Source organism: Mobula hypostoma, chromosome 7 (assembly GCF_963921235.1).
Source record: "Mobula hypostoma chromosome 7, sMobHyp1.1, whole genome shotgun sequence".
NCBI lineage: Eukaryota > Metazoa > Chordata > Chondrichthyes > Myliobatiformes > Myliobatidae > Mobula > Mobula hypostoma.
The window spans coordinates 12,795,897-12,820,938 of NC_086103.1; the positions used below are offsets into that span (position 1 = coordinate 12,795,897).

The following is a 25,042-nucleotide window of genomic DNA, read 5'->3' on the forward strand; positions in this document are numbered from 1 at the left end:
CCTGTGTGTTCGTGTAGTTTTTGTATATTGTGGAGGATGCTGCACCGGGCAGTAATGGTTGATGTGAGGATGCTGACTACGATGAGAGTGTAGAATTATACCAGGCTGTTCTGGGAAAGATGGAATCACCAAACCAGACAGTAATGTCTGATGTGAGGATGCTGTCTATGATGACAGTGTAGAATTACACCAGGGTGTTCTAGGGAAGATGGAATTTTACCAACTGCCGCAAGAACTACATACCCACCAAGCAACTGGAATTGGTTTATTCTTGTCACATGTACTGAGATACAGTGAAAAGCTTGTCTTGCTCATTGTTCATACAGATTAAATTACACAGTGAATTGAGGTAGAACCAGGCAAAATCATTTGACTTGTGGTTAGCTCCTGCTGTAACTGCAGGCATTTGGTTTCCAATGTTAAATTGGTCTTTTGAAATAAAAGCTGACTCATTAGTTTTGTGTTACTTGGTTTTAAAATGGTAGCCAGTATTGTGGTAAGGTTCTGAATGAATTCTCTATCAGAACAAGCTCTTCAAGTTTAGTCATCGTTCAACCAAATATGATTCAAATCCTTGTCGAGATACTTTTGGAATGGAGACACCACATTCGAGATTACAACCACTCCCTGAGCAGAAAGAATTTACCTCCTCTGATCCCTTCAAAACTGCATGTTCCTCACCTAAACTTTTCTCATCCCAGAATCAGAACCAGGTTTAATATCACTGGCATATCTTGTGAAATCTGTTGTTTTGCGACAGCAGCATATTGCAATACATAATAAAAATAATAAGTTACTTTAAGATATACTGTGTATGTAAAAATAAATAGGCAGTGCAAAGGGAGAGCAAAAAGGTCAAAAATAGTGAGGTAGTGTACATGGGTTCATTGTCTGATGGTGGAGGGGGAAGAAACAAACATCTTCAGGCTCCTTCATGATGAGAAGAGAGCATGTCCTGGGTGATGGGGTCCTTAATGATGGATGCGTTTTTGAGGCATCACCCTTTGAAGATATTCTTGATGCTGGGAAGGCTAGTGCTGTGATGGAGACGGCTGAGTTTACAACTTTCTGCAAATGAGAAAATCTGCAGATGCTGGAAATCCGAGCAACACACACAAAATACTGGAAGAACTCAGCAGGCCGGGCGGCGTTTATGGAAAAGAATATTTCTGACTTTTCAGACTGAGACCTTTCATCCTGCTGAAGGGTTTCATCCTGAAACATTGACTGTACCCTTTTCCATAGATGCTGCCTGGCCTGCTGAGTTCCTCCAGCATTTTGTGTTGCTTCCAACTTTCTGCAGCTTTTTTCCGATCTTGTGCATTGGCCCTTCCATACAAGGTGGTGATGCAACCAGTTAGAATGCTCTCCACTGTACATCAACAATAGAATACTGGTTTCACCACAGGTATCTCCAATGAGGAGATAGATGGTCCATCCTGATGAAGGTCTCAGCCCAAAATGTCAACTGTTCATTTCCATTTGCTGAGGTCCCCTAGCATTTTATGTGTGTTTAGGGGTTAGAATTTGAAGATAAGAGGCCAGTTATTTAAAATATAGAAATTTCTCCTGGTTGAGGTTGGTGAACCTCAAACTCTCTTCTCCAGAGAGAGGTGCTTTTCAGCTCCAGCCAGCGATCAATGATTGGGGTTCAATTCCTGCCGCTGTCTGTAAGAAGTTTGTACGTTCTCCCCATGGCTGCGTGGGTTTCCTCTGGGTGCTCCAGTTTCCTCCTGCAGTCCAAAGACGTACAGGTTAGGGTTAGTGAGTTGTGGATGTGCTATGTTGGCACTGGAAACGTGGAGACACTTGGCCTTCCACATCAGACAATGATGCGACCAGTTAGATCACGGTATGTCTGTAGAAACTTGAGTGTCTTTGGTGTCATACCAAATCTCCTCAAACTCCTAATAAATAATGAAACATCTGACTGAATTCTTCATCAGAACAAATGTGGCCAGTGTCCAATCAATAATAAACTTGGCTTCTGTTCAAATTCCCACTTAACATCGGAGTTGGCTGTTGGCTGTTTTGGGATGCCTTGCTATCTTTTTAAGTTCTGGTTCAGCAGGAAGTTGAGATGAAAAATGGGCGTAGTCTTGTTTCAAGTAGTTGATTTTGTTGTGAATGAGTGATATTTGTCCTGGAGATACCATAAGATATAAGAACAGAATTAGACAATTTGCTCCATTTAATCTGCTCCACCATTCCATCATGGCTGACTTACTATCCCTCTCAACCCCATTCTCCTGCCTTCCCCTGTAACCTTTGAGGCCCTCCACCATAAATATAACCAATGATCTGGCTTCCACAATTAATTCCAGAGATTCTTCACCCTTTGGCTAAAGATATTCCTCATCTCTGTTCTAAAGAGACATCCTTCTATTCTGAGGTCCAGGACTTCCCCATTACAGGAAGCATTCTCTCCACATCCGCTCTATCCAGGCCTTCCAGTGTTCGTTAGGGTTCAATGAGATCCCCCCCATATTCTTCTAAACTCCAGCGAGTGTAGGCCCAGATATGTTCACCCTTTCATTCCAGTGTCTGGACCCTCTCCAATGCCAGCACATTCTTTCTGATATAAAGCAGGCCTTGTCCTTGCCTCCCACCTATGCGCATACACACAGACTGTCCTTCAGTCCCAGGACAGGCTGTCTGCAAACATTGCCTGTGGACTCTGATCCGCAGACATTTGATTGCATTATTAAATTTTAAGGCTCTTATTGTGTACAGAACTGGACAGATCTCTAGTTGTATTAAATGATGTTGAAATAATTTTGGGAAGAAAAATATTTTAAAACTCAGGCTTGTTAACCTGATTGTTTAGAGTTGAGAGTGTGATTTCAGACATGGCTTATTTGGTATGTTTTGGCAAGACATCAGTTTGACCTGTTGCTTTCCACCTTTTCCACTCTCTCTACCATGCGCCCCATCGCCTGTGCACCGTAGAAGTGTGAGCACAACTTGAGCAAGCCTGAGTTCAACCCAACCTCTATCAAGTTCAAGATCCAGCTAGTTGCTGTGTAAGTACATTCTGGGACAACTGTCTGTCCTTTGATTCAGCGTGGTAGTGTTTCGGAAAAGATGGCAACTCACCTCAAAGATCAGAGCATAAATTGACAGATGGTGCCGTGTATCACTGATGACTTGCAGTTCCCAGTCTCTGCTCCAGTGACCTTATTCTCCTTCATCTTATGATCTTTATTTTCTCCTTTCCTTCCTGCACCATCTCTTTAAACCCCTTTGAACAGTGATCAGCCCTAGATTGTCATACTGGATGGATTCTGGCTCTTTTGACCAACTCTGTTCAAGCTGACCTTCGAGCAGGGGTTCCCAACCTGGAGTCCATGGACCCCTTGCTTAATGATATTGGTCCATGGCATCGAAAAGGTTGAGAACCCCTGCCTCAGAGCAACTAACATTAATCCTACACTAATCTTGTGTTCCATTCAACGACGATTGCGTTCCTCACCTGCAAGCTCACATTTAGACAGTTTATGGGAATTGTTATTTGTTTAAAAGTCGAGACTGCTAGTCCTGGCAATGTCCTTGTAAATCTTTTTCTAAATGTCCCAATTCTCCTCTTCCGCAGCAACTATGTTCCAGAGGTGCGAATTTTGACCATTCCCAATCTGCGTTACATGAAGGCAAGTATGGCCCCATTTCAGAAGAAAAACTAATATTGGTTTCTTATTGTCACATGTACCAAGGTGCAGTGAAAAGCTTGTCTTGCACACTGTTTATATAGACCAGATGATTGCACTGTGCATTGAGGTAGAACAAGGTAGAACAATAACAATGCAGAATAAAGTGTAAAAACTACCAAAAGAATACAGTGCAGGTAAGATCAGAATGAGGTAGATTGTGAGGCCAAGAGTTCAGTTTATTAGATTAGATTAGATTATGAGGACACTTAGTCCTCATTTATTGTCATTTAGAAATGCATGCATTGAAAAATGATACAATGTTCCTCCAGAATGATATCACAGAAACACAGGACAAACCAAGACTAAAACTGACAAAACCACATAATTATAACATATAGTTACAACAGTGCAAGCAATACCGTAATTTGATAAAGAGCAGACCATGGGCACGGTTAACAAAAGTTTCAAAGTCCCGATAGCCTCATCATCTCACGCAGGTGGCAGAAGGGAGGAACTCTCCCTGCCATGAACCTCCAAGCACCGCCAACTTGCCGATGCAGCACCATTGGAAGCACCCGACCGCAGCGGACTCTGAGTCTGTCTGAAAACTTCGAGCCTCCGGCACCGAGCACCATTTCTGCTGAGCGCTTCGACCCTGCCCCGGCCGCCCAGCAACAAGCAAAGCCGAGGACTCGGGGCCTTCCCCTCCGGAGATTCTGGACCACACAGTAGCAGCAGCAGCGAAGCAGGCATTTCAGAAGTTTCTCCAGATGTTCCTCCGTGCTCTCAAGTCCGTCTCCATCAAATCAGGATTGTGCACAGCACCCTGCTTGACAGATAACAGATATCACCACTGAGCTGCTTCGCGCCGCCATCTTCTCCTCCCACAGGTGCTGGGAATCTGAAACGGAAGTGCAGAAGGGTTTTGAAATCCTCAGCAGCTCAGGCAGAATCTGGAGGAAGGGTTTTGAAATCCTCAGCAGGTCAGGCAGAATCTGGCAGAAGGGTTTTGAAATCCTCAGCAGCTCAGGCAGAATCTGGAGGAAGGGTTTTGAAATCCTCAGCAGGTCAGGCAGAATCTGGCAGAAGGGTTTTGAAATCCTCAGCAGCTCAGGCAGAATCTGGAGGAAGAGAAACAGCAAGAGTTTCAGACTGGTGGAACTGCCTCAGAACGGCTGTCCATTATGAAACAATTTTAAAAAAATTCAATACAATGAAACTTCATTGTTAATTAATGTTTCAGTATTAAAAGTAATTAATATTGAAGATTTATTGAATTAATTTAAAAATCATAATTATTAAAATGTGTTCATTGAATGCCTTGGTCTAAGTGTTGACAAGTGTAGTCCTGGTTTTCCCCGTCCTGTACCTGATTGGGCAGAGTTGTCAGGGGGTGGGGTTGAAACCTGCAGCAGGATAGGAGTATGAGCACGAGCGTTCAAGTGAATTAAAGTACAAATGTCACTATACACAACCCTGAGATTCATTTTCTTGCAGGCATTTTTTAGGGAAGATAAAGATGTACATTACTATACATAAACAAAGGTTGATGAACAGCCAATGTGCAGAAGATGACAGTGTGCAAGTAAAAATAATAGTGAGAATGTAAGGAGTCCTTGAAAGTGAGACTGTAGATGATAGAATCAGTTCAGATTACTGGTGAGTGAAGGCCATGCCAGATCAGGAGTCTGATCATTGAAGATAACTGATAACTGTTCCTGAACCTACTGCTGTGGGACCTGCGGCTCCTCTACCTCTTTCCACAGCAGTGAGAAGGGAGCATGTCCTGGCTGGTGGGGTCCCTGATGATGGGTGCTGCTTCCTGTGACAGCGCTCCTTGTTAATGAGTTCAGTGTTGAGGAGGGCTTTGCCTGTGTTGGACTGTATTGCTGTGGTCCTTCAGTTCTTGGATTTTGGTGTTTCCATAAAAGGCTGTGATGAAACCAGTCAGGATACTCTACACTGTGCACCTATAGAGATTTGTCAGGGACTTTAGTGACATGCTGAATCTTGGCAAACTTCAAAGAGAGTAGAAGTGCTGTTGTAGCATGTTGGTGCTGGTACTTGTGTACTGGTTCCAGCACAGATCCTCTCAAATCATGATGCTAATGAATATAAAGTGTCTGCTGGCTAATGGACCTGATGGAGTGTGTAGAGGTCGGGGAAGGTCACTGAGCGGTGGGGCGAGGTCGTTCAGCTGTGGGGAGAGTCAGGACTGCAGTCTGGTGATTTATATTCTCAATGCTGCTGTTTCAGGAGAGCCAGGTGCTGCTGACACTGACAAACCCCGTGGAGAACCTCACCCATGTTACTCTGCTGCCCTGTGAGGAGTCTGACCCAGACAATGTGTGCAGCACTGCCAAGGTACTCACTGCATGCTCCCTCTCTCCCACCCCTCACTGTGGTGAGAGGGTTTCTGGCATTTCTCTACCCTCGTTATCAGGCCTCTCGTTTGTATGGACACCACACAGCACTCACTGATGCAGGAGGCAATAATGTGGAGCTCCCCCAAACCCCCTCCCTTTGCTCCCCTTCAATGAAGATCAGTCTCTCTGGCCTCTCCCTCCATTCTGAATGGTTCACTCTCTTTTCCTTATCTTTCTAGGTCTCACTCCCCCTCTCTAGGCAGCTTGATCTCCCCCCGCCGCTTCCCTCAAGGTGACTGGCACTCCCCCTCTCTAGGCAGCTCGCCTTCCTGACCCCAATCCCCTCCCTCTGGTAGCTTGCCCCCCCACCAAACCTTCCTTCTGGTTTGCACTACACCTGCCTCACCCCGATTTGCACTGTGGCATCCGTCATTGAGGACCCCTATCACCCAGGACATGCCCTCTTTTCATCGCTATGTAACCCTCGGGTTCAGTCGGTGCCGTCAGTCCAGGGAAGATGATCTCTAGCCCCGCCAAACATGTAAAAGTTCAGGTGCAAAACCTACTGCTTATCTGGATGCTGTATGTTTTGTTCCCCTGTTACAAATCAGTACCACGAAATAACAGTACAGCATATTGAATTAAACAACTTAGCTTTATAATTCTTAATTTGACTAAAGGGTTAGTAAAAAAAAACAAAAAGAGAACAGCCCATTGTAATGTAACAGTCTAATATGGACAAGTTGGATCTTACAGTTTCCCTGACGAAAGGTTCCAGCCCGAAACGTCGACTGATCTTTTCCATGGATGCTGCCCGACCTGCTGAGTTCCTCCAGCGTGTTGTGAGTGTTGGTTTCCCTTCCATTGGTCCTCCATTGATTTCCCTGGGCTTCATCGACTCCCAGCCTCACTTCATCCTGGCGTCTGCGACCTCTCCTTTCTGGCATCTTCTCTCTCCATCTCTCGCTGAGCAAAAGACCGGGATCACCTCGGTCTCAGGCACACAACAAGGAAAAAAACACTCCCGTCATAGGCTGGCTCACATTGCAAAGCACCTATTATCTCTACCCATAACCCAAACACTGCTTCTACAGAAAGACCATACATTAGCAGCCCTTGTACAGAAAGACCATACATTAGCAGTGAAACCTTTCATAGGGTGTTACAGCTATCAAGGAAGAGGTACAGGAACCTGAAGACACTCATTCAGAAGATGTCCTCCTTGAAGGCTTGGTTGTTTCGGGCAATTTATGGCAGAGTGTGGGGTGATGTGTATGGTGGTTGTGGGCCAAGTCATTTGGTAAATTTAAAGTGGAGGTTGATAGATTAATTATTTTGGGCAACAAATTTATGGGGAAGCAGGAGAAAGGGGTTGAGAGGGATAATAAACCAGCCTCACTCACAACACGCTGGAGGAACTCAGCAGGTCGGGCAACATCTGTGGAAAAGATCAGTCGACGTTTCGGGCCGGAACCCTTCGTCAGGACTGTAGAGGGAAGGGGCAGAGGCCCTATAAAGAAGGTGGGGGAGGGTGGGGAGGAGAAGGCTGGTAGGTTCCAGGTGAAAAACTAGTAGGGGGAGAGATAAAGGGGTGGTGGAGGGGAGAAGACTCCACGTCCTTCCTGTAACAGGGTGACTAGTAATATGCATGCATACCTCTCACTCTTTTCTAATGGAGACCTGCCATGTCTCTAGGTCACGCTTCCTTCGAAGGAGATTGTTCTTGCTGGGAAGGACGCAGCAGCTGAGTACGACGAACTGGCTGAGCCCCAGGATTTCCACGATGACCCAGAGTGAGTGAGGAGGGCTAGGGTGTACAGGGGCAAGCCCAGATTTCTCTCTCTCCCTCTCTGTCTCGCTCTCCTCTCTCGCTCTCTTGCTGTCTCTCACTCTCACTCTCCCTCTCTCTCACTCTCACTCTCTCTCACTCTCTCTCTCACTCTCTCTGTCTCTCTCTCTCTGTCACTCTCGCTCACTTGTGCTCTCGCTCTCTGTCTTGCTCTCTCGCGCTGTCTCTCACTCTCACACTCTCTCGCGTTCTCACTCAATCTCTTGCTCACTTGCGGTCTCTGGCTCTCTCTCTCGCTCTCTTTCTCTCGCTCTCTCTCTCTCTCGCTCTCTCTCGCTCTTGCGCTCTCTCGCTCTCTCTCGCTCTTGCGCTCTCTCGCTCTCTCTCGCGCTCTGTCTCGCTCTGTCTCTCTCTCTCTTTCTCTCCCTCCCTCACTCCCTCTCACTCCCTCTCACTCCCTCTCACTCCCTCTCACACTCTCTCACACTCTCTCTCGCTCTCCGTCTCACTCACTCACTTCTTGCTCTCTCTCACTGCCTCGCACTCTGTCTCTCACTCTCTCACTCTCACACTCTCACTCTCACTCTCTCTCACACTCTCACTCTCACTCTCTCTCACTCTCACTCTCTCTCACTCTCACTCTCCCCCTCTCTCCCCCTCTCTCCCCGTCTCCCCCCGTCTCCCCCTCCCCCTCTCTCTCTCTCTCTCTCGCTCACTTCTCGCTCTCTCGCGCTCTCTTGCTCTCTCTCTCGCGCTCTCTTGCTCTCTCTCTCGCGCTCTCTCGCTCTCTCTCACTCTCTCTCGCGCTGTCTCGCACTCTCTCTCTCACTCTCTCTTTTTCTCTCCCTCACTCACTCTCTCGCTCTCCGTCTCACTCACTCACTTCTCTCTCTCTCTCTCTCTCTCTCACTCTCTCTCACTCTCACTCTCATTCTCTCTCACTCGCTCTCTCTCGCTCTCTCGCTCTCTCTCTCTCTCACTGTCACTCTCGCTCTCCCTTGCACTCTCCCGCTCACTCTCACTCTGTCTCTCTCTCTCTCACTCACTCTCTGTCTCGCACTCTCGCTCCCTCTCTCATACTCTCACCCTCTCTCTCGCTCACTTGTGCTCTCGCTCTCTGTCTTGCTGTCTCGCGCTCTCTCACTCACTCTCACACTCTCTCGTGCTCTCAATCTCTTGCTCACTTGCGGTCTCTGGCTCTTTCTCTCTCTCTCGCGCTCTGTCTCGCTCTGTCTCTCTCTCACTCTCTCTCTCTTTCTCTCCCTCCCTCACTCCCTCTCACACTCCCTCACTCCCTCTCACACTCCCTCACTCTCTCTCACACTCTCACACTCTCTCTCACTCTCCGTCTCACTCACTCACTTCTCGCGCTCTCTCACTGCCTTGCACTGTCTCTCACTCTCTCACTCTCTCTCACTATCTCACTCTCACTCACTCTCTCACTCTCCGTCTCACTCACTCACTTCTCGCTCTCTCTCACTGCCTCGCTCTCTCTCTCTCACTCTCACTCTCTCTCTCTCTCTCACTCTCACTCTCTCTCACTCACTCACTCTCTCTCACTCACTCTCACTCTCTAGCACTCTCTCGCACTCTCAGTCTCCCTCACTCTCCCCCTCTCCCCCCTCTCCCCACCTATCCCCACCTCTCCCCCCCTCTCCCCCTCTCCCCCCCTCCCTCCCTCCCCCCTCTCCCCCCCTCTCCCCCTCTCCCCCTCTCCCCCTCCCCCCCCCCCCTCCCCCCTCTCCCCCCTCTCCCCCTCTCCCCCCTCCCCCCTCTCCCCCTCTCCCCCCTCCCCCCCCCCCCCCCCCCCCCTCCCCCCTCTCCCCCCTCTCCCCCCCCTCCCCCCTCCCCCCCTCTCCCCCCTCTCCCCCCTCTCCCCCTCTCTCCCCCCTCTCCCCCTCTCTCACTCTCTCTCTCTCTCACTCACTTCTCGCGCTCTCTCTCACTGCCTCGCACTCTGTCTCTCGCTCTCTCTCGCGCTCTGTCTCGCACTCTCTCTCTCACTCTCTCTTTCTCTCCCTCACTCACTCCCTCACTCCCTCTCTCTCTCTCGCTCTCCGTCTCTCTCGCTCTCTCTCGCTCTCTCGCGCTCTCTCGCTCTCTCTCGTTCTCTCTCGCACTCTCTCTCACTCTCTCTCGCTCGCACTCTCCCGCTCATCTCACTGTCACTCTCTCTCACTCACTCACTCTCTGTCTCGCACTCTCGCTCCCTCTCTCACACTTTCACCCTCTGTCTCTCTCTCTGTCTCTCTCTCGCTCTCTCTCTCTCTCTCTCTCGCACTCTCTCTCTCACTCTCTCTCGCACTCTCGCACTCTCTCTCGCACTCTCTCTCGCACTCTCTCTCGCACTCTCTCTCGCACTCTCTCTCGCACTCTCTCTCGCACTCTCTCTCGCACTCTCGCACTCTCTCTCGCACTCTCTCTCGCACTCACTCTCACTCAATCTCACTCACTCTTACTCACACTCACTCTCTCTCACTCTCTCTCACTCTCTCTCACTCTCTCTCTCTCTGTCACTCTCTCTCTCGCTCTCCGTCTCACTCACTCACTTCTCGCTCTCTCTCACTGCCTCGCACTCTGTCTCTCACTCTCTCTCTCTCTCACTCTCACTCTCTCTCGCTCACTCTCGCTCTCTCTCGCTCTCTCTCACTCTCACTCTCTCTCTCACTCTCACTCTCTCTCAATCTCTCACTCTCTCTCTCACTCTCTCTCACTCTCACTCTCTCTCGCTCACTCTCACTCTCTCTCGCTCACTCTCGCTCTCTCTCGCTCTCTCTCACTCTCACTCTCACTCTCACTCTCACTCTCACTCTCTCTCAATCTCTCTCTCTCACTCTCTCTCTCACTCTCTCTCACTCTCACTCTCTCTCTCACTCTCTCTCTCTCACTCACTCTCACTCTCTCGCACTCTCAGTCCCCCTCTCTCCCCCTCTCTCCCCCTCTCTATCTCTTGCTCTCCGTCTCACTCACTCACTTCTCACTCTCTCTCGCTCTCTCGCGCTCTCTCTCACTGCCTCGCACTGTCACTCTCTCTCGCTCTCTCTCGCGCTCTGTCTCGCACTCTCTCTCACTCTCTCTCTTTCTCTCCCTCACTCCCTCTCACTCTCTCGCACTCCGTCTCACTCACTCACTTCTCTCTCTATCACTCTCTCTCACTCTCTCTCTCGCTCTCCGTCTGTCTCGCTCTCTCTCACTCTCTCTCTCGCTCTCTCGCACTCTCTCTCACTCTCACTCTCTCTCTCTCACTCTGTCTCACTGTCACTCTCGCTCTCCCTCGCACTCTCCCGCTCACTCTCACTGTCACTCTCTCTCACTCTCTCACTCACTCTCTGTCTCGCACTCTCGCTCCCTCTCTCACACTCTCACCCTCTCTCTCTGTCTCTCTCTCTGTCTCTCTCTCTGTCTCTCTCTCTGTCTCTCTCTCTGTCTCTCTCTCTGTCTCTCTCTCTCTCTCTGTCTCTCTCTGTCTCTCTCTGTCTCTCTCTCTGTCTCTCTCTCTGTCTCTCTCTCTCGCTCTCTCTCTCGCTCTCTCGCACTCTCTCGCACTCTCTCTCGCACTCTCTCTCTCGCACTCTCGCACTCTCTCTCGCACTCTCTCACACTCTCACTCTCTCACTCTTTCTCACTCTCTCACTCTCTCATCCTCTCTCACTCTCTCTCGCTCTGTCTCGCTCTCTCACTCTCCCACTCTCTCTCTCTCACTTTCTCACTCTGTCACTCGCTCTCTCTCTCCGTCTCGCTCTCCCCCTCTCTCCCCCTCTCTCCCCCTCTCTCCCCCTCTCTCCCCTCTCTCCCCCTCTCTCCCCTCTCTCCCCCTCTCTCCCCCTCTCTCCCCCTCTCTCCCCCTCTCTCCCCCTCTCTCCCCCTCTCTCCCCCTCTCTCCCCCTCTCTCCCCCTCTCTCTCCCCCTCACTGTTTCTCGCACTCTCTCTATCGCTCTCGCGCTCTGGCTCTGTCTCGCTCTCTCACTCTCTCGCTCTCCATCTCACTCACTCACTTCTCGCTCTCTCTCACTGCCTCGCACTCTGTCTCTCACTCACTTCTCACTCTCTCTCGCTCTCTCTCGCACTCTGTCTCGCACTCTCTCTTTCTCTCCCTCACTCACTCCCTCACTCCCTCTCCCTCACTCCCTCTCCATCTCACTCACTCACTTCTCTCTCTCTCGCGCTCTGTCTCGCACTCTCTCTCTCACTCTCTCTCTCTTTCTCTCCCTCTTTCTCTCCCTCACTCACTCCCTCACTCCCTCTCACTCTCTCGCACTCCGTCTCACTCACTCACTTCTCTCTCTCTCAGTCACTCTCTCTCTCTTGCTCTGTCTCACTGTCACTCTCGCTCTCCCTCGCACTCTCCCGCTCACTCTCACTGTCACTCTCTCTCACTCTCTCACTCACTCTCTGTCTCGCACTCTCGCTCCCTCTCTCACACTCTCACCCTCTCTCTCGGTCTCTCTCTCGGTCTCTCCCTCTGTCTCTCCCTCTGTCTCTCTCTCGCTCTCTCTCTCACTCTCTCTCTCACTCTCTTTCTCACTCTCTCTCACTCACTCTCTCTCGCACTCTCTCGCACTCTCTCTCTCGCACTCTCTCTTTCTCACTCTCTCACTCTCTCATCCTCTCTCGCTCTCTCTCGCTCTCTCACTCTCCCACTCACTCTCTCTCTCACTTTCTCACTCTGTCACTCGCTCTCTCTCTCCGTCTCGCTCTCTCTCGCTTGCTCTCGCTCTCCCCCTCTCTCCCCCTCTTCTCTCTCTCACTGTTTCTCGCACTCTCTCTATCGCTCTCGCGCTCTGGCTCTGTCTCGCTCTCTCACTCTCTATCTCTCTCTCACTCTCTCGCTATCCGTCTCACTCACTCACTTCTCGCTCTCTCTCGCTCTCTCTTACTCTCTCACTCTCCGTCTCACTCACTTCTCGCTCTCTCTCACTGCCTCGCACTCTGTCTCTCACTCACTTCTCACTCTCTCTTGCTCTCTCTCGCGCTCTGTCTCGCACTCTCTCACTCTCTCTTTCTCTCCCTCACTCACTCCCTCACTCCCTCTCCCTCACTCCCTCTCACTCTCTCGCTTTCTGTCTCACTCACTCACTTCTCTCTCTCTCTCTCTCTCTCACTCTCTCTCACTCTCTCGCTCTCTCTCGCTCTGTCTCTCACTGTCACTCTCGCTCTCCCTCGCACTCTCCCGCTCACTCTCACTGTCACTCTGTCTCTCACTTTCTCACTCACTCTCTGTCTCGCACTCTCGCTCCCTCTCTCACACTCTCACCCTCTCTTTCTGTCTCTCTCGCTCTCTCTCGCGCACTCTTTCTCACTCTCTCTCTCACTCTCTCTCGCTCTGTCTCGCTCTCTGTCTCCCAATCACTCTCTCTCTCACTCTCTCTTTCTCTCCCTCACTCACTCCCTCACTCCCTCTCTCTCTCTCACTCTCTCTCTCGCTCTCCGTCTCTCTCGCTCTCTCGCACTCTCACTCTCTCTCGCTCGCACTCTCCCGCTCATCTCACTGTCACTCTCTCTCACTCACTCACTCTCTGTCTCGCACTCTCGCTCCCTCTCTCACACTTTCACCCTCTGTCTCTCTCTCTGTCTCTCTCTCTGTCTCTCTCTCGCTCTCTCTCTCGCTCTCTCTCACTCTCTCTCACTCTCTCTCGCACTCTCTCTCGCACTCTCTCTCGCACTCTCTCTCGCACTCTCTCTCGCACTCTCTCTCGCACTCTCTCTCGCACTCTCTCTCGCACTCTCTCTCACTCAATCTCACTCACTCTTACTCACACTCACTCTCTCACTCTCTCTCACTCTCTCTCACTCTCTCTCACTCTCTCTCACTCTCTCTGTCACTCTCTCACTCTCGCTCTCGCTCTCTCTCACTCTCTCTCTCTCACTCTCACTCTCTCTCAATCTCTCTCTCTCACTCTCTCTCTCTCTCACTCTCTCTGTCACTCTCTCACTCTCACTCTCACTCTCGCTCTCTCTCACTCTCTCTCTCTCACTCTCACTCTCTCTCAATCTCTCTCTCTCACTCTCTCTCTCTCTCTCACTCTCTCTCACTCTCTCTCTCTCTCTCTCTCTCACTCACTCTCACTCTCTCGCACTCTCAGTCCCCCTCTCTCCCCCTCTCTATCTCTTGCTCTCCGTCTCACTCACTCACTTCTCACTCTCTCTCGCTCTCTCGCGCTCTCTCTCACTGCCTCGCACTGTCTCTCACTCTCTCTCGCTCTCTCTCGCGCTCTGTCTCGCACTCTCTCTCACTCTCTCTCTTTCTCTCCCTCACTCCCTCTCACTCTCTCGCACTCCGTCTCACTCACTCACTTCTCTCTCTATCACTCTCTCTCACTCTCTCTCTCGCTCTCCGTCTGTCTCGCTCTCTCTCACTCTCTCTCTCGCTCTCTCTCGCTCTCTCGCACTCTCTCTCACTCTCACTCTCTCTCTCTCACTCTGTCTCACTGTCACTCTCGCTCTCCCTCGCACTCTCCCGCTCACTCTCACTGTCACTCTCTCTCACTCTCTCACTCACTCTCTGTCTCGCACTCTCGCTCCCTCTCTCACACTCTCACCCTCTCTCTCTGTCTCTCTCTCTGTCTCTCTCTGTCTCTCTCTGTCTCTCTCTCTGTCTCTCTCTCTGTCTCTCTCTGTCTCTCTCTGTCTCTCTCTGTCTCTCTCTCTGTCTCTCTCTCTGTCTCTCTCTCTGTCTCTCTCTCTCGCTCTCTCTCTCGCTCTCTCGCACTCTCTCGCACTCTCTCTCGCACTCTCTCTCTCGCACTCTCGCACTCTCTCTCGCACTCTCTCACACTCTCACTCTCACTCTTTCTCACTCTCTCACTCTCTCATCCTCTCTCACTCTCTCTCGCTCTGTCTCGCTCTCTCACTCTCCCACTCACTCTCTCTCTCTCACTTTCTCACTCTCACTCGCTCTCTCTCTCCGTCTCGCTCTCCCCCTCTCTCCCCCTCTCTCCCCCTCTCTCCCCCTCTCTCTCCCCTCTTCTCTCTCTCTCACTGTTTCTCGCGCTCTCTCTATCGCTCTCGCGCTCTGGCTCTGTCTCGCTCTCTCACTCTCTCGCTCTCCATCTCACTCACTCACTTCTCGCTCTCTCTCACTGCCTCGCACTCTGTCTCTCACTCACTTCTCACTCTCTCTCGCTCTCTCTCGCACTCTGTCTCGCACTCTCTCTTTCTCTCCCTCACTCACTCCCTCACTCCCTCTCCCTCACTCCCTCTCCATCTCACTCACTCACTTCTCTCTCTCTCGCGCTCTGTCTCGCACTCTCTCTCTCACTCTCTCTCTCTTTCTCTCCCTCTTTCTCTCCCTCACTCACTCCCTCACTCCCTCTCACTCTCTCGCACTCCGTCTCACTCACTCACTTCTCTCTCTCTCAGTCACTCTCTCTCTCTTGCTCTGTCTCACTGTCACTCTCGCTCTCCCTCGCACTCTCCCGCTCACTCTCACTGTCACTCTCTCTCACTCTCTCACTCACTCTCTGTCTCGCACTCTCGCTCCCTCTCTCACACTCTCACCCTCTCTCTCGGTCTCTCTCTCGGTCTCTCCCTCTGTCTCTCCCTCTGTCTCTCCCTCTGTCTCTCCCTCTGTCTCTCTCTCGCTCTCTCTCTCACTCTCTCTCTCACTCTCTTTCTCACTCTCTCTCACTCACTCTCTCTCGCACTCTCTCGCACTCTCTCTCTCGCACTCTCTCTTTCTCACTCTCTCACTCTCTCATCCTCTCTCGCTCTCTCACTCTCCCACTCTCTCTCTCTCTCACTTTCTCACTCTGTCACTCGCTCTCTCTCTCCGTCTCGCTCTCTCTCCGTCTCGCTCTCTCTCGCTTGCTCTCGCTCCCCCCTCTCTCCCCCTCTCTCCCCCCTTCTCTCTCTCACTGTTTCTCGCACTCTCTCTATCGCTCTCGCGCTCTGGCTCTGTCTCGCTCTCTCACTCTCTATCTCTCTCTCACTCTCTCGCTATCCGTCTCACTCACTCACTTCTCTCTCTCTCGCTCTCTCTTACTCTCTCACTCTCCGTCTCACTCACTCACTTCTCGCTCTCTCTCACTGCCTCGCACTCTGTCTCTCACTCACTTCTCACTCTCTCTTGCTCTCTCTCGCGCTCTGTCTCGCACTCTCTCACTCTCTCTTTCTCTCCCTCACTCACTCCCTCACTCCCTCTCCCTCACTCCCTCTCACTCTCTCGCTTTCTGTCTCACTCACTCACTTCTCTCTCTCTCTCTCTCTCTCACTCTCTCTCACTCTCTCGCTCTCTCTCGCTCTGTCTCTCACTGTCACTCTCGCTCTCCCTCGCACTCTCCCGCTCACTCTCACTGTCACTCTGTCTCTCACTTTCTCACTCACTCTCTGTCTCGCACTCTCGCTCCCTCTCTCACACTCTCACCCTCTCTTTCTGTCTCTCTCGCTCTCTCTCGCGCACTCTTTCTCACTCTCTCTCTCACTCTCTCTCGCTCTGTCTCGCTCTCTGTCTCCCACTCACTCTCTCTCTCACTCTCTCTTTCTCTCCCTCACTCACTCCCTCACTCCCTCTCTCTCTCTCACTCTCTCTCTCGCTCTCCGTCTCTCTCGCTCTCTCGCGCTCTCTCGCACTCTCTCTCTCTCTCGCTCGCACTCTCCCGCTCATCTCACTGTCACTCTCTCTCACTCACTCACTCTCTGTCTCGCACTCTCGCTCCCTCTCTCACACTTTCACCCTCTGTCTCTCTCTCTGTCTCTCTCTCTGTCTCTCTCTCGCTCTCTCTCTCGCTCTCTCTCACTCTCTCGCACTCTCTCTCGCACTCTCCCTCGCACTCTCTCTCACTCAATCTCACTCACTCTTACTCACACTCACTCTCTCACTCTCTCTCACTCTCTCTCACTCTCTCACTCTCTCTCACTCTCTCTGTCACTCTCTCGCTCTCCGTCTCACTCACTCACTTCTCGCTCTCTCTCACTGCCTCGCACTCTGTCTCTCACTCTCTCTCTCTCTCACTCTCACTCTCTCACTCTCACTCTCACTCTCGCTCTCTCTCGCTCTCTCTCACTCTCTCTCTCTCTCACTCTCACTCTCTCTCAATCTCTCTCTCTCACTCTCTCTCTCTCTCTCTCTCACTCTCACTCTCTCTCACTCTCTCTCTCTCTCACTCACTCTCACTCTCTCGCACTCTCAGTCCCCCTCTCTCCCCCTCTCTATCTCTTGCTCTCCGTCTCACTCACTCACTTCTCACTCTCTCTCGCTCTCTCGCGCTCTCTCTCACTGCCTCGCACTGTCTCTCACTCTCTCTCGCTCTCTCTCGCGCTCTGTCTCGCACTCTCTCTCACTCTCTCTCTTTCTCTCCCTCACTCCCTCTCACTCTCTCGCACTCCGTCTCACTCACTCACTTCTCTCTATCACTCTCTCTCACTCTCTCTCTCGCTCTCCGTCTGTCTCGCTCTCTCTCACTCTCTCTCTCGCTCTCTCTCGCTCTCTCGCACTCTCTCTCACTCTCACTCTCTCTCTCTCACTCTGTCTCACTGTCACTCTCGCTCTCCCTCGCACTCTCCCGCTCACTCTCACTGTCACTCTCTCTCACTCTCTCACTCACTCTCTGTCTCGCACTCTCGCTCCCTCTCTCACACTCTCACCCTCTCTCTCTGTCTCTCTCTCTGTCTCTCTCTCTGTCTCTCTCTGTCTCTCTCTCTGTCTCTCACTCTGTCTCTCTCTCTCTCGCTCTCTCTCTCGCTCTCTCGCACTCTCTCGCACTCTCTCTCTCTCGCACTCTCTCTCTCGCACTCTCTCTCGCACTCTCTCTCGCACTCTCTCTCGCACTCTCTCTCGCACTCTCTCTCGCACTCTCACTCTCACTCTTTCTCACTCTCTCATCCTCTCTCACTCTCTCTCGCTCTGTCTCGCTCTCTCACTCTCCCACTCACTCTCTCTCTCTCACTTTCTCACTCTGTCACTCGCTCTCTCTCTCCGTCTCGCTCTCCCCCTCTCTCCCCCTCTCTCCCCCTCTCTCCCCCTCTCTCCCCCTCTCTCCCCCTCTCTCCCCCTCTCTCCCCCTCTCTCTCCCTCTCTCTCCCCTCTTCTCGCGCTCTCTCTATCGCTCTCGCGCTCTGGCTCTGTCTCGCTCTCTCACTCTCTCGCTCTCCATCTCACTCACTCACTTCTCGCTCTCTCTCACTGCCTCGCACTCTGTCTCTCACTCACTTCTCACTCTCTCTTGCTCTCTCTCGCTCTCTCTCGCACTCTGTCTCGCACTCTCTCTTTCTCTCACTCACTCCCTCACTCCCTCTCCCTCACTCCCTCTCCCTCACTCCCTCTCCCTCACTCCCTCTCCCTCACTCCCTCTCCCTCACTCCCTCTCCCTCACTCCCTCTCACTCTCTCGCTCTCCATCTCACTCACTCACTTCTCTCTCTCTCGCGCTCTCTCGCACTCTCTCTCTCACTCTCTCCCTCTTTCTCTCCCTCACTCACTCCCTCACTCCCTCTCACTCTCTCGCACTCCGTCTCACTCACTCACTTCTCTCTCTCTCACTCTCACTCTCTCTCTCTCGCTCTGTCTCACTGTCACTCTCGCTCTCCCTCGCACTCTCCCGCTCACTCTCACTGTCACTCTCTCTCACTCTCTCACTCACTCTCTGTATCGCACTCTCGCTCCCTCTCTCACACTCTCACCCTCTCTCTCTGCCTCTCTCTCGGTCTCTCTCTCGGTCTCTCCCTCTGTCTCTCCCTCTGTCTCTCCCTCTGTCTCTCCCTCTGTCTCTCTCTCGCTCTCTCTCTCACTCTCTCTCTCACTCTCTCTCTCACTCTCTCTCACTCACTCTCTCTCGCACTCTCTCTCTTTCTCACTCTCTCACTCTCTCATCCTCTCTCGCTCTCTCTCGCTCTCTCACTCTCCCACTCACTCTCTCTCTCACTTTCTCACTGTCACTCGCTCTCTCTCTCCGTCTCGCTCTCTCTCCGTCTCGCTCTCTCTCGCTTGCTCTCGCTCTCCCCCTCTCTCCCCCTCTTCTCTCTCTCACTGTTTCTCGCACTCTATCGCTCTCACGCTCTGGCTCTGTCTCGCTCTCTCACTCTCTCGCTATCCGTCTCACTCACTCACTTCTCGCTCTCTCTTACTCTCTCACTCTCCGTCTCACTCACTCACTTCTCGCTCTCTCTTACTCTCTCACTCTGTCTCTCACTCACTTCTCACTCTCTCTTGCTCTCTCTCACGCTCTGTCTCGCACTCTCTCACTCTCTCTTTCTCTCCCTCACTCACTCCCTCACTCCCTCTCCCTCACTCCCTCTCACTCTCTCGCTTTCTGTCTCACTCACTCACTTCTCTCTCTCTCTCTCACTCTCTCTCACTCTCTCACTCTCTCGCTCTCTCTCGCTCTGTCTCTCACTGTCACTCTCGCTCTCCCTCGCACTCTCCCGCTCACTCTCACTGTCACTCTGTCTCTCACTTTCTCACTCACTCTCTGTCTCGCACTCTCGCTCCCTCTCTCACACTCTCACCCTCTCTTTCTGTCTCTCTCGCTCTCTCTCGCGCACTCTCTCTCGCACTCTCTTTCTCACTCTCTCTCTCACTCTCTCTCGCTCTGTCTCGCTCTCTGTCTCCCACTCACTCTCTCTCTCACTTTCTCACTCTGTCACTCGCTCTCTCTCTCCGTCTCGCTCTCCCTCTCTCCCCCTCTCTCCCCCACTCTCGCGCTCTCTCTCTTTCACTCTCTCTCTCACTCTCTCACTGTTTCTCGCGCTCTCTCGCTCTCGTGCTCTGGCTCTGTCTCGCTCTCTCACTCTCTATCTCTCTCACTCTCTCACTCTCCGTCTCACTCACTCACTTCTCGCTCTCTCTCACTCTCTCGTGCTCTCTCGCTCTCTCTCACGCTCTGTCTCGCACTCTCTCACTCTCTCTCTTTCTCTCCCTCACTCCCTCTCCCTCACTCCCTCACTCCCTCTCACTCTCTCGCTCTCCGTCTCACTCACTCACTTCTCTCTCTCTCACTCTCTCTCACTCTCTCACTCTCACTCTGTCTCACACTCTCTCTCACTCTTTCTCTCACTCTCTCACCCTCTCTCTCTCTCGCTCTCTCTCTCACTCTCTATCTCTCTCACTCTCTCTCGCTCTCCGTCTCACTCACTTCTCGCTCTCTCGCTCTCTCTCTCGCTCTCTCTCGCTCTCTCTCGCTCTCTCTCTCGCTCTCTCTCTCTCTCTCTCTCTCGCTCTCTCTCTCGCTCTCTCTCGCTCTCTCTCTCGCTCTCTCTCACTCTTTCTCTTTCTCTCCCTCACTCCCTCACTCTCTCTCACTCTCCGTCTCACTCACTCACTTCTCTCTTCTCTCTCTCTCTCTCTCGCTCTCTCTCGCTCTCTCTCACTCTGTCACTCTCTCTCGCTCTGTCTCTCACTGTAACTCTCGCTCTCCCTCGCACTCTCCCGCTCACTCTCACTGTCACTCTGTCTCTCACTCTCTCACTCACTCTCTGTCTCGCACTCTCGCTCCCTCTCTCACACTCTCACCCTCTCTCTCTGTCTCTCTCTCGCTCTCTCTCGCACGCTCTCTCACACTCTCTCTTTCTCACTCTCTCTCTCACTCTCTCACTCTCTCATCCTTTCTCACTCTCTCTCTCTCCGTCTCGCTCTCCCCCTCTCTCCCCCTCTCTCCCCCTCTCTCCCCATCTCTCCCCCTCTCTCCCCCTCTCTCCCCCTCTCTCTCTCACTCTCTCTCTCTTTCTCTCACTCTCTCTCTCTCTCTCTTTCTCTCACTCTCTCTCTCTCTCACTGTTTCTCGCGCTCTCTCTATCGCTCTCGCGCTCTGGCTCTGTCTCGCTCTCTCACTCTCTATCTCTCTCTCACTCTCTCACTGTTCGTCTCACTCACTCACTTCTCGCTCTCGCTCTCTCTCGCTCTCTCACTCGCTCGCTCTCTCGCGCTCCCTCTCACGCTCTCTTGCTCGCTCTCTCTCGCGCTCTGTCTCGCACTCTCTCTTTCTCACTCTCTTTCTCACTCTCTCTCTCCCTCACTCACTCCCTCACTCACTCCCTCTCGCTCTCCGTCTCACTCACTCACTTCTCTCTCTCTCTCACTCTCTCGCTCTCCCTCTCACTCGCTCTCTCTCTCTCGCTCTGTCTCTCACTGTCACTCTAGCTCTCCCTCGCACTCTCCCGCTCACTCTCACTGTCACTCTGTCTCTCTCTCTCACTCACTCTCTGTCTCGCACTCTCGCTCCCTCTCTCACACTCTCACCCTCTCTCTCGCACACTCGCACACTCTCTCTCGCACACTCTCTCTCGCACACTCTCTCTCGCACACTCTCTCTCGCACACTCTCTCTCGCACACTCTCTCTCGCACACTCTCTCTCGCACACTCTCTCGCACTCTCTCTTTCTCACTCTTTCGCACTCTCTCACTCTCTCTCTCTCTCGCTCTGTCTCGCTCTCTCAATCTCCCACTCACTCTCTCTCTCACTTTCTCACTCTGTCACTCGCTCTCTCTCGCTCTCTCGCTCTCTCTCGCTCCCCCACTCTCCCCCTCTCTCCCCCACTCTCCCCTCTCTCTCTCTCTCACAATGTTTCTTGCGCTCTCTCTATCGCTCTCGCACTCTCTCTCACTCTCTCGCTCTCTCTCTCCCTCACTCACTCCCTCACTCCCTCACTCCCTCCCTCTCGCTCTCCGTCTCACTCACTCACTTCTCTCTCTCTCTCACTCTCTCACTCTCTCTCACTCTCCCTCCCGCCCTCCCTCTCCCTCCCTCTCCCTCCCTCTCCCTCCCTCTCCCTCCCCCTCCCTCCCTCTCCCTCCCCCTCCCTCCCTCTCCCTCCCCCTCCCTCCCTCTCCCTCCCCCTCCCTTCCTCTCCCTCCCTCTCACACTTTCTCACTCTCTCTCTGTCTCACTCACTTCTCGCTCTCTCTCGCTTTTTCTCACTGCCTCTCACTCTCTCACTCTCTCTCACTCTCTCTCACTCTCTCACTCTCTCTCTCTCACTCTCTCTCGCACTCTCATACTCTCTCTCGCACTCTCTCTCTCACTCTCTCTCACTCTCTCTCACTCTCACCCTCTCTCTCTCTCTCGCACTCTCTCTCTCACACTCTCTCTCTCGCACTCTCTCTCTCGCACTCTCTCTCTCTCGCACTCTCGCTCTCGCACTCTCGCTCTCTCACCCTCTCTCTCGCGCACTCTCTCGCACTCTCGCACTCTCTCTCTCTCACTCTCTCTCACTCTCATGCTCTCTCTCGCTCTCTCTCACTCTCTCGTGCTCTCGCTCTCTCTGGCTCTGTCTCGCTCTCACTCTCCCACTCTCTCTCTCTCCGTCTCGCTCTCTCTCGCTCCCTCGCTCTCCCCCTCTCTCCCCCTCTCGCGCTCTCTCTCACTCTCTCTCTCTCTCTCGCGCTCTCTCTCTCCCTCACTCCCTCACTCCCTCTCACACTCACTCTCTCTCTCTCTCGCTCTCCGTCTCACTCACTCACTTCTCGCTCTCTCTCGCTCTCTCTCTCTGCCTCGCACTCTGTCTCTCACTCTCTCACACACTCTCACTCTCGCTCTCTCTCGCTCTCTGTCTCACTCGCTGTCTCTCGCTCTCTCTCTCGCTCTCTCCCTCGCTCTCTCTCTCACTCTGTCACTCTTTCTTTCTCACTCTCTGTCTCTCACTCTCTCTTTCTCACTCTCTCTCTCTCTCTCACTGTCTCTCTCTCTCGCACTCTCTCTCACTCTCACCCTCTCTCGCACTCTCGCACTCTCTCGCACTCTCTCTCACTCTCTCTCTCCGTCTCGCTCTCTCTCGCTCTCTCGCTCCCTCGCTCTCCCCCTCTCTCCCCCGCTCTCACTCACTCACTCTCTCTCACTGTCTCTCGCGCTCTCTCTATCGCTCTCTCTTGCGCTCTGGCTCTGTCTCACTCTCTCACCCTCTGTCACTCTGTCTCTCTCACTCTCTCTCTCACTCTCTCTCTCTCTCTCTCACTCTCTCTAACTCTCACTCTCCCACTCACTCTCTCTCTCACTTTCTCACTCTGTCACTCTCGCTCTCTCCCCCTCTCTCTCTCCCCCTCTCTCTCCCTCTCTCCCCCTCTCCCCCCTCTCCCCCTCTCCCCCCTCTCCCCCATCTCCCCTCCCCCCTCCCCCCTCCCCCTCCCCCCCTCTCCCCCCTCCCCCCTCTCTCCCTCTCCCCCTCCCCCTCTCTCCCTCTCCCCCTCCCCCTCTCTCCCTCTCTCACTGTCTCTTGCGCTCTCTCTATCGCTCTCTCACTCTCACTGTTTCTCACTCCGTCTCTCTCTCACTCTCTGTCACTCTCTCTCACTCTCTCTCTCACTTTCTCTCTTACTCTAACTCTCACTCTCACTCCCTCTCACTCTCACTCCCTCTCACCCCCTCACCCTCTCTCTCTCTTACTGTCACTCACTCACTCTCTCTCTCACTCTCTCTCTCACTCTATCTCTCTCACTCTATCTCACTCTATCTCTCTCACTCTATCTCTCTCTCTCTCCCTCTCTCTCTCACTCTATCTCTCTCACTCTGTCTCTCTCTATCTCTCTCACTCTATCTTACTCTCTATCACTCTCTCTCCCCCACTCCCTCACTCTCACTGTCTCAGACCCTCACTCTATCTCACTCTCTCGGGCACTCTCTCTCCCTCTCTCCCAATCTCCTGCTCTCCCGCTCTCTCTCTCTGGCTCTCTCTCGCTCTCACTCGCGCTCTCTCTCTCAGTCTCTCTCACTCACTCTCACACTCGCTCGAGTGAGAGAGAGAGAGCGAAAGTGAGAGTGATGGGGAGAGAGAGAGGGAGTGAGAGAGAGCGAGAATGAGAGAGAGTGAAAGAGAGATTGAGAGAGTGAGAGCTCTCACACTCATTCTCTCTCACTCTCTCACTTGTTTTCTCTCTCTCACTCTCTCTCACTCTCAGTCTCTCTCTCACTTTTTCTCACTCACTGTCTCTCTCACTCTCTCTCACTCTCTCTCACTCTCTCTCACTCTCACTCTCTCTCACTCTCTCTCACTCTCCCCCTCTCCCCCTCCCCCCCTCACTCTCTCTCGCTGTCTCTCTCTCTCACTGTTTCTCGCTCTCGCTCTCTCACTCTCTGTCACTCTGTCTCTCTCACTCTCTCTAACTCTCACTCTCACTCCCTCTCACCCTCTCTCTCTCTTACTGTCACTCTCACTCTCACTCTCTCTCTGTCTCTCACTCTCTCTCTCCCTCCCTCTCTCTCTCTCTCACACTCTCACTCTCTCTCTGTCTCACTCCCTCACTCTATCTCTCTCACTCTATCTCTCTCACTCTATCTCTCACTCTCTCTCTCACTCTATCTCTCTCTCTCCCTCTTTCTCTCTCTCTCACTCTCACAATCTCACTCTATCTTACTCTCTATCACTCTCTCACTCTCTCTCCCCCACTCCCTCACTCTCACTGTCTCAGACCCTCACTCTATCTCACTCTCTCTCCCTCTCTCCCAATCTCCTGCTCTCCCGCTCTCTCTCTCTCTCTGGCTCTCTCTCGCTCTCACTCGCTCTCTCCGTCTCAGTCTCTCTCACTCACTCTCACACTCGCTCGAGTGAGAGAGAGAGAGAGAGAGAGCGAAAGTGAGAGTGATGGAGAGAGAGAGAGGGAGTGAGAGAGAGCGAGAATGAGAGAGTGAAAGAGAGAGATCGAGAGAGTGAGAGCTCTCACACTCACTCTCTCTCACTTGTTCTCTCTCTCACTCAGTCTCTCTCTGTCTCACTTTTTCTCACTCTCACTGTCTCTCTCTCACTCTCTCTCACACTGTCTCTCTCTCGCTCTCACTCTCACTCTCTCTCACTCTCACTCTCTCGCACTCTCTCACACTCTCTCTCACTCTCACTCTCTCACTCTCTCTCTCACTTTCTCTCTCACTCTCTCACTCTCTCAGACCCTCACTCTCTCGCACGCTCTCTCTCGCTTTCTCTCGCTCTGTCTCCCGCTCTCCCCCTCTCCTGCTCTCCCGTTCTCTCTCTCTCTCTCTCGCTCTGTCGCTGTCTCACTCTCTCACTCTCACTGACTCTTTCGCTCCGTCTCTCGCTGGATCTCTCACTCTCTCGCTCTGCCTCTCGCTCTCTCTGGCTCTCTCTCTCGCTCTCACACTCTCGCTCTCTCTAGCTCTCTCACTTGCTCTTTCTCTCACTCTCTCTTGAGAGTGAGAGAGAGTGAGAAAGAGTGAGAGAGTGTAAGAGAGTGAGAGAGAGAGAGACTGAGAGTGTGAGAGAGTGAGATAAAGCGAGGCAGAGAGACAGAGAGAGAGAGACAGTGAAAGAGAGTGAGAGCTCTCACTCTCACTCTCTCTCCCCCTCACTCCCTCAATCTCACT

General features: G+C 52.5%; 2 protein-coding genes across 4 annotated transcripts in view; one reads left to right on the forward strand and one right to left on the reverse strand.

Annotated features, from left to right (window-relative positions):
- dctn4 (dynactin 4) overlaps positions 1–25,042 on the forward strand; it is a 67,566-nt gene that overhangs the window by 31,903 nt on the left and 10,621 nt on the right. For all 3 annotated transcript variants that reach the window (XM_063053037.1, XM_063053038.1, XM_063053039.1), the window contains 4 exons: positions 2,950–3,023; positions 3,593–3,647; positions 5,904–6,011; positions 7,709–7,806. In XM_063053037.1, coding sequence (XP_062909107.1) covers positions 2,950–3,023; positions 3,593–3,647; positions 5,904–6,011; positions 7,709–7,806 — 335 coding nt within the window. The remainder of the gene's footprint in view (positions 1–2,949; positions 3,024–3,592; positions 3,648–5,903; positions 6,012–7,708; positions 7,807–25,042) is intronic.
- Positions 3,877–25,042, reverse strand: part of LOC134349138 (uncharacterized) — a 28,587-nt gene continuing 7,421 nt past the window's right edge. Inside the window, exons 3-4 of the mRNA XM_063053041.1 lie at positions 6,768–7,007; positions 3,877–4,768 (exon numbers count right to left, since the gene is read on the reverse strand). Coding sequence (XP_062909111.1) covers positions 4,758–4,768; positions 6,768–7,007 — 251 coding nt within the window. The 3' untranslated portion in view covers positions 3,877–4,757. The remainder of the gene's footprint in view (positions 4,769–6,767; positions 7,008–25,042) is intronic.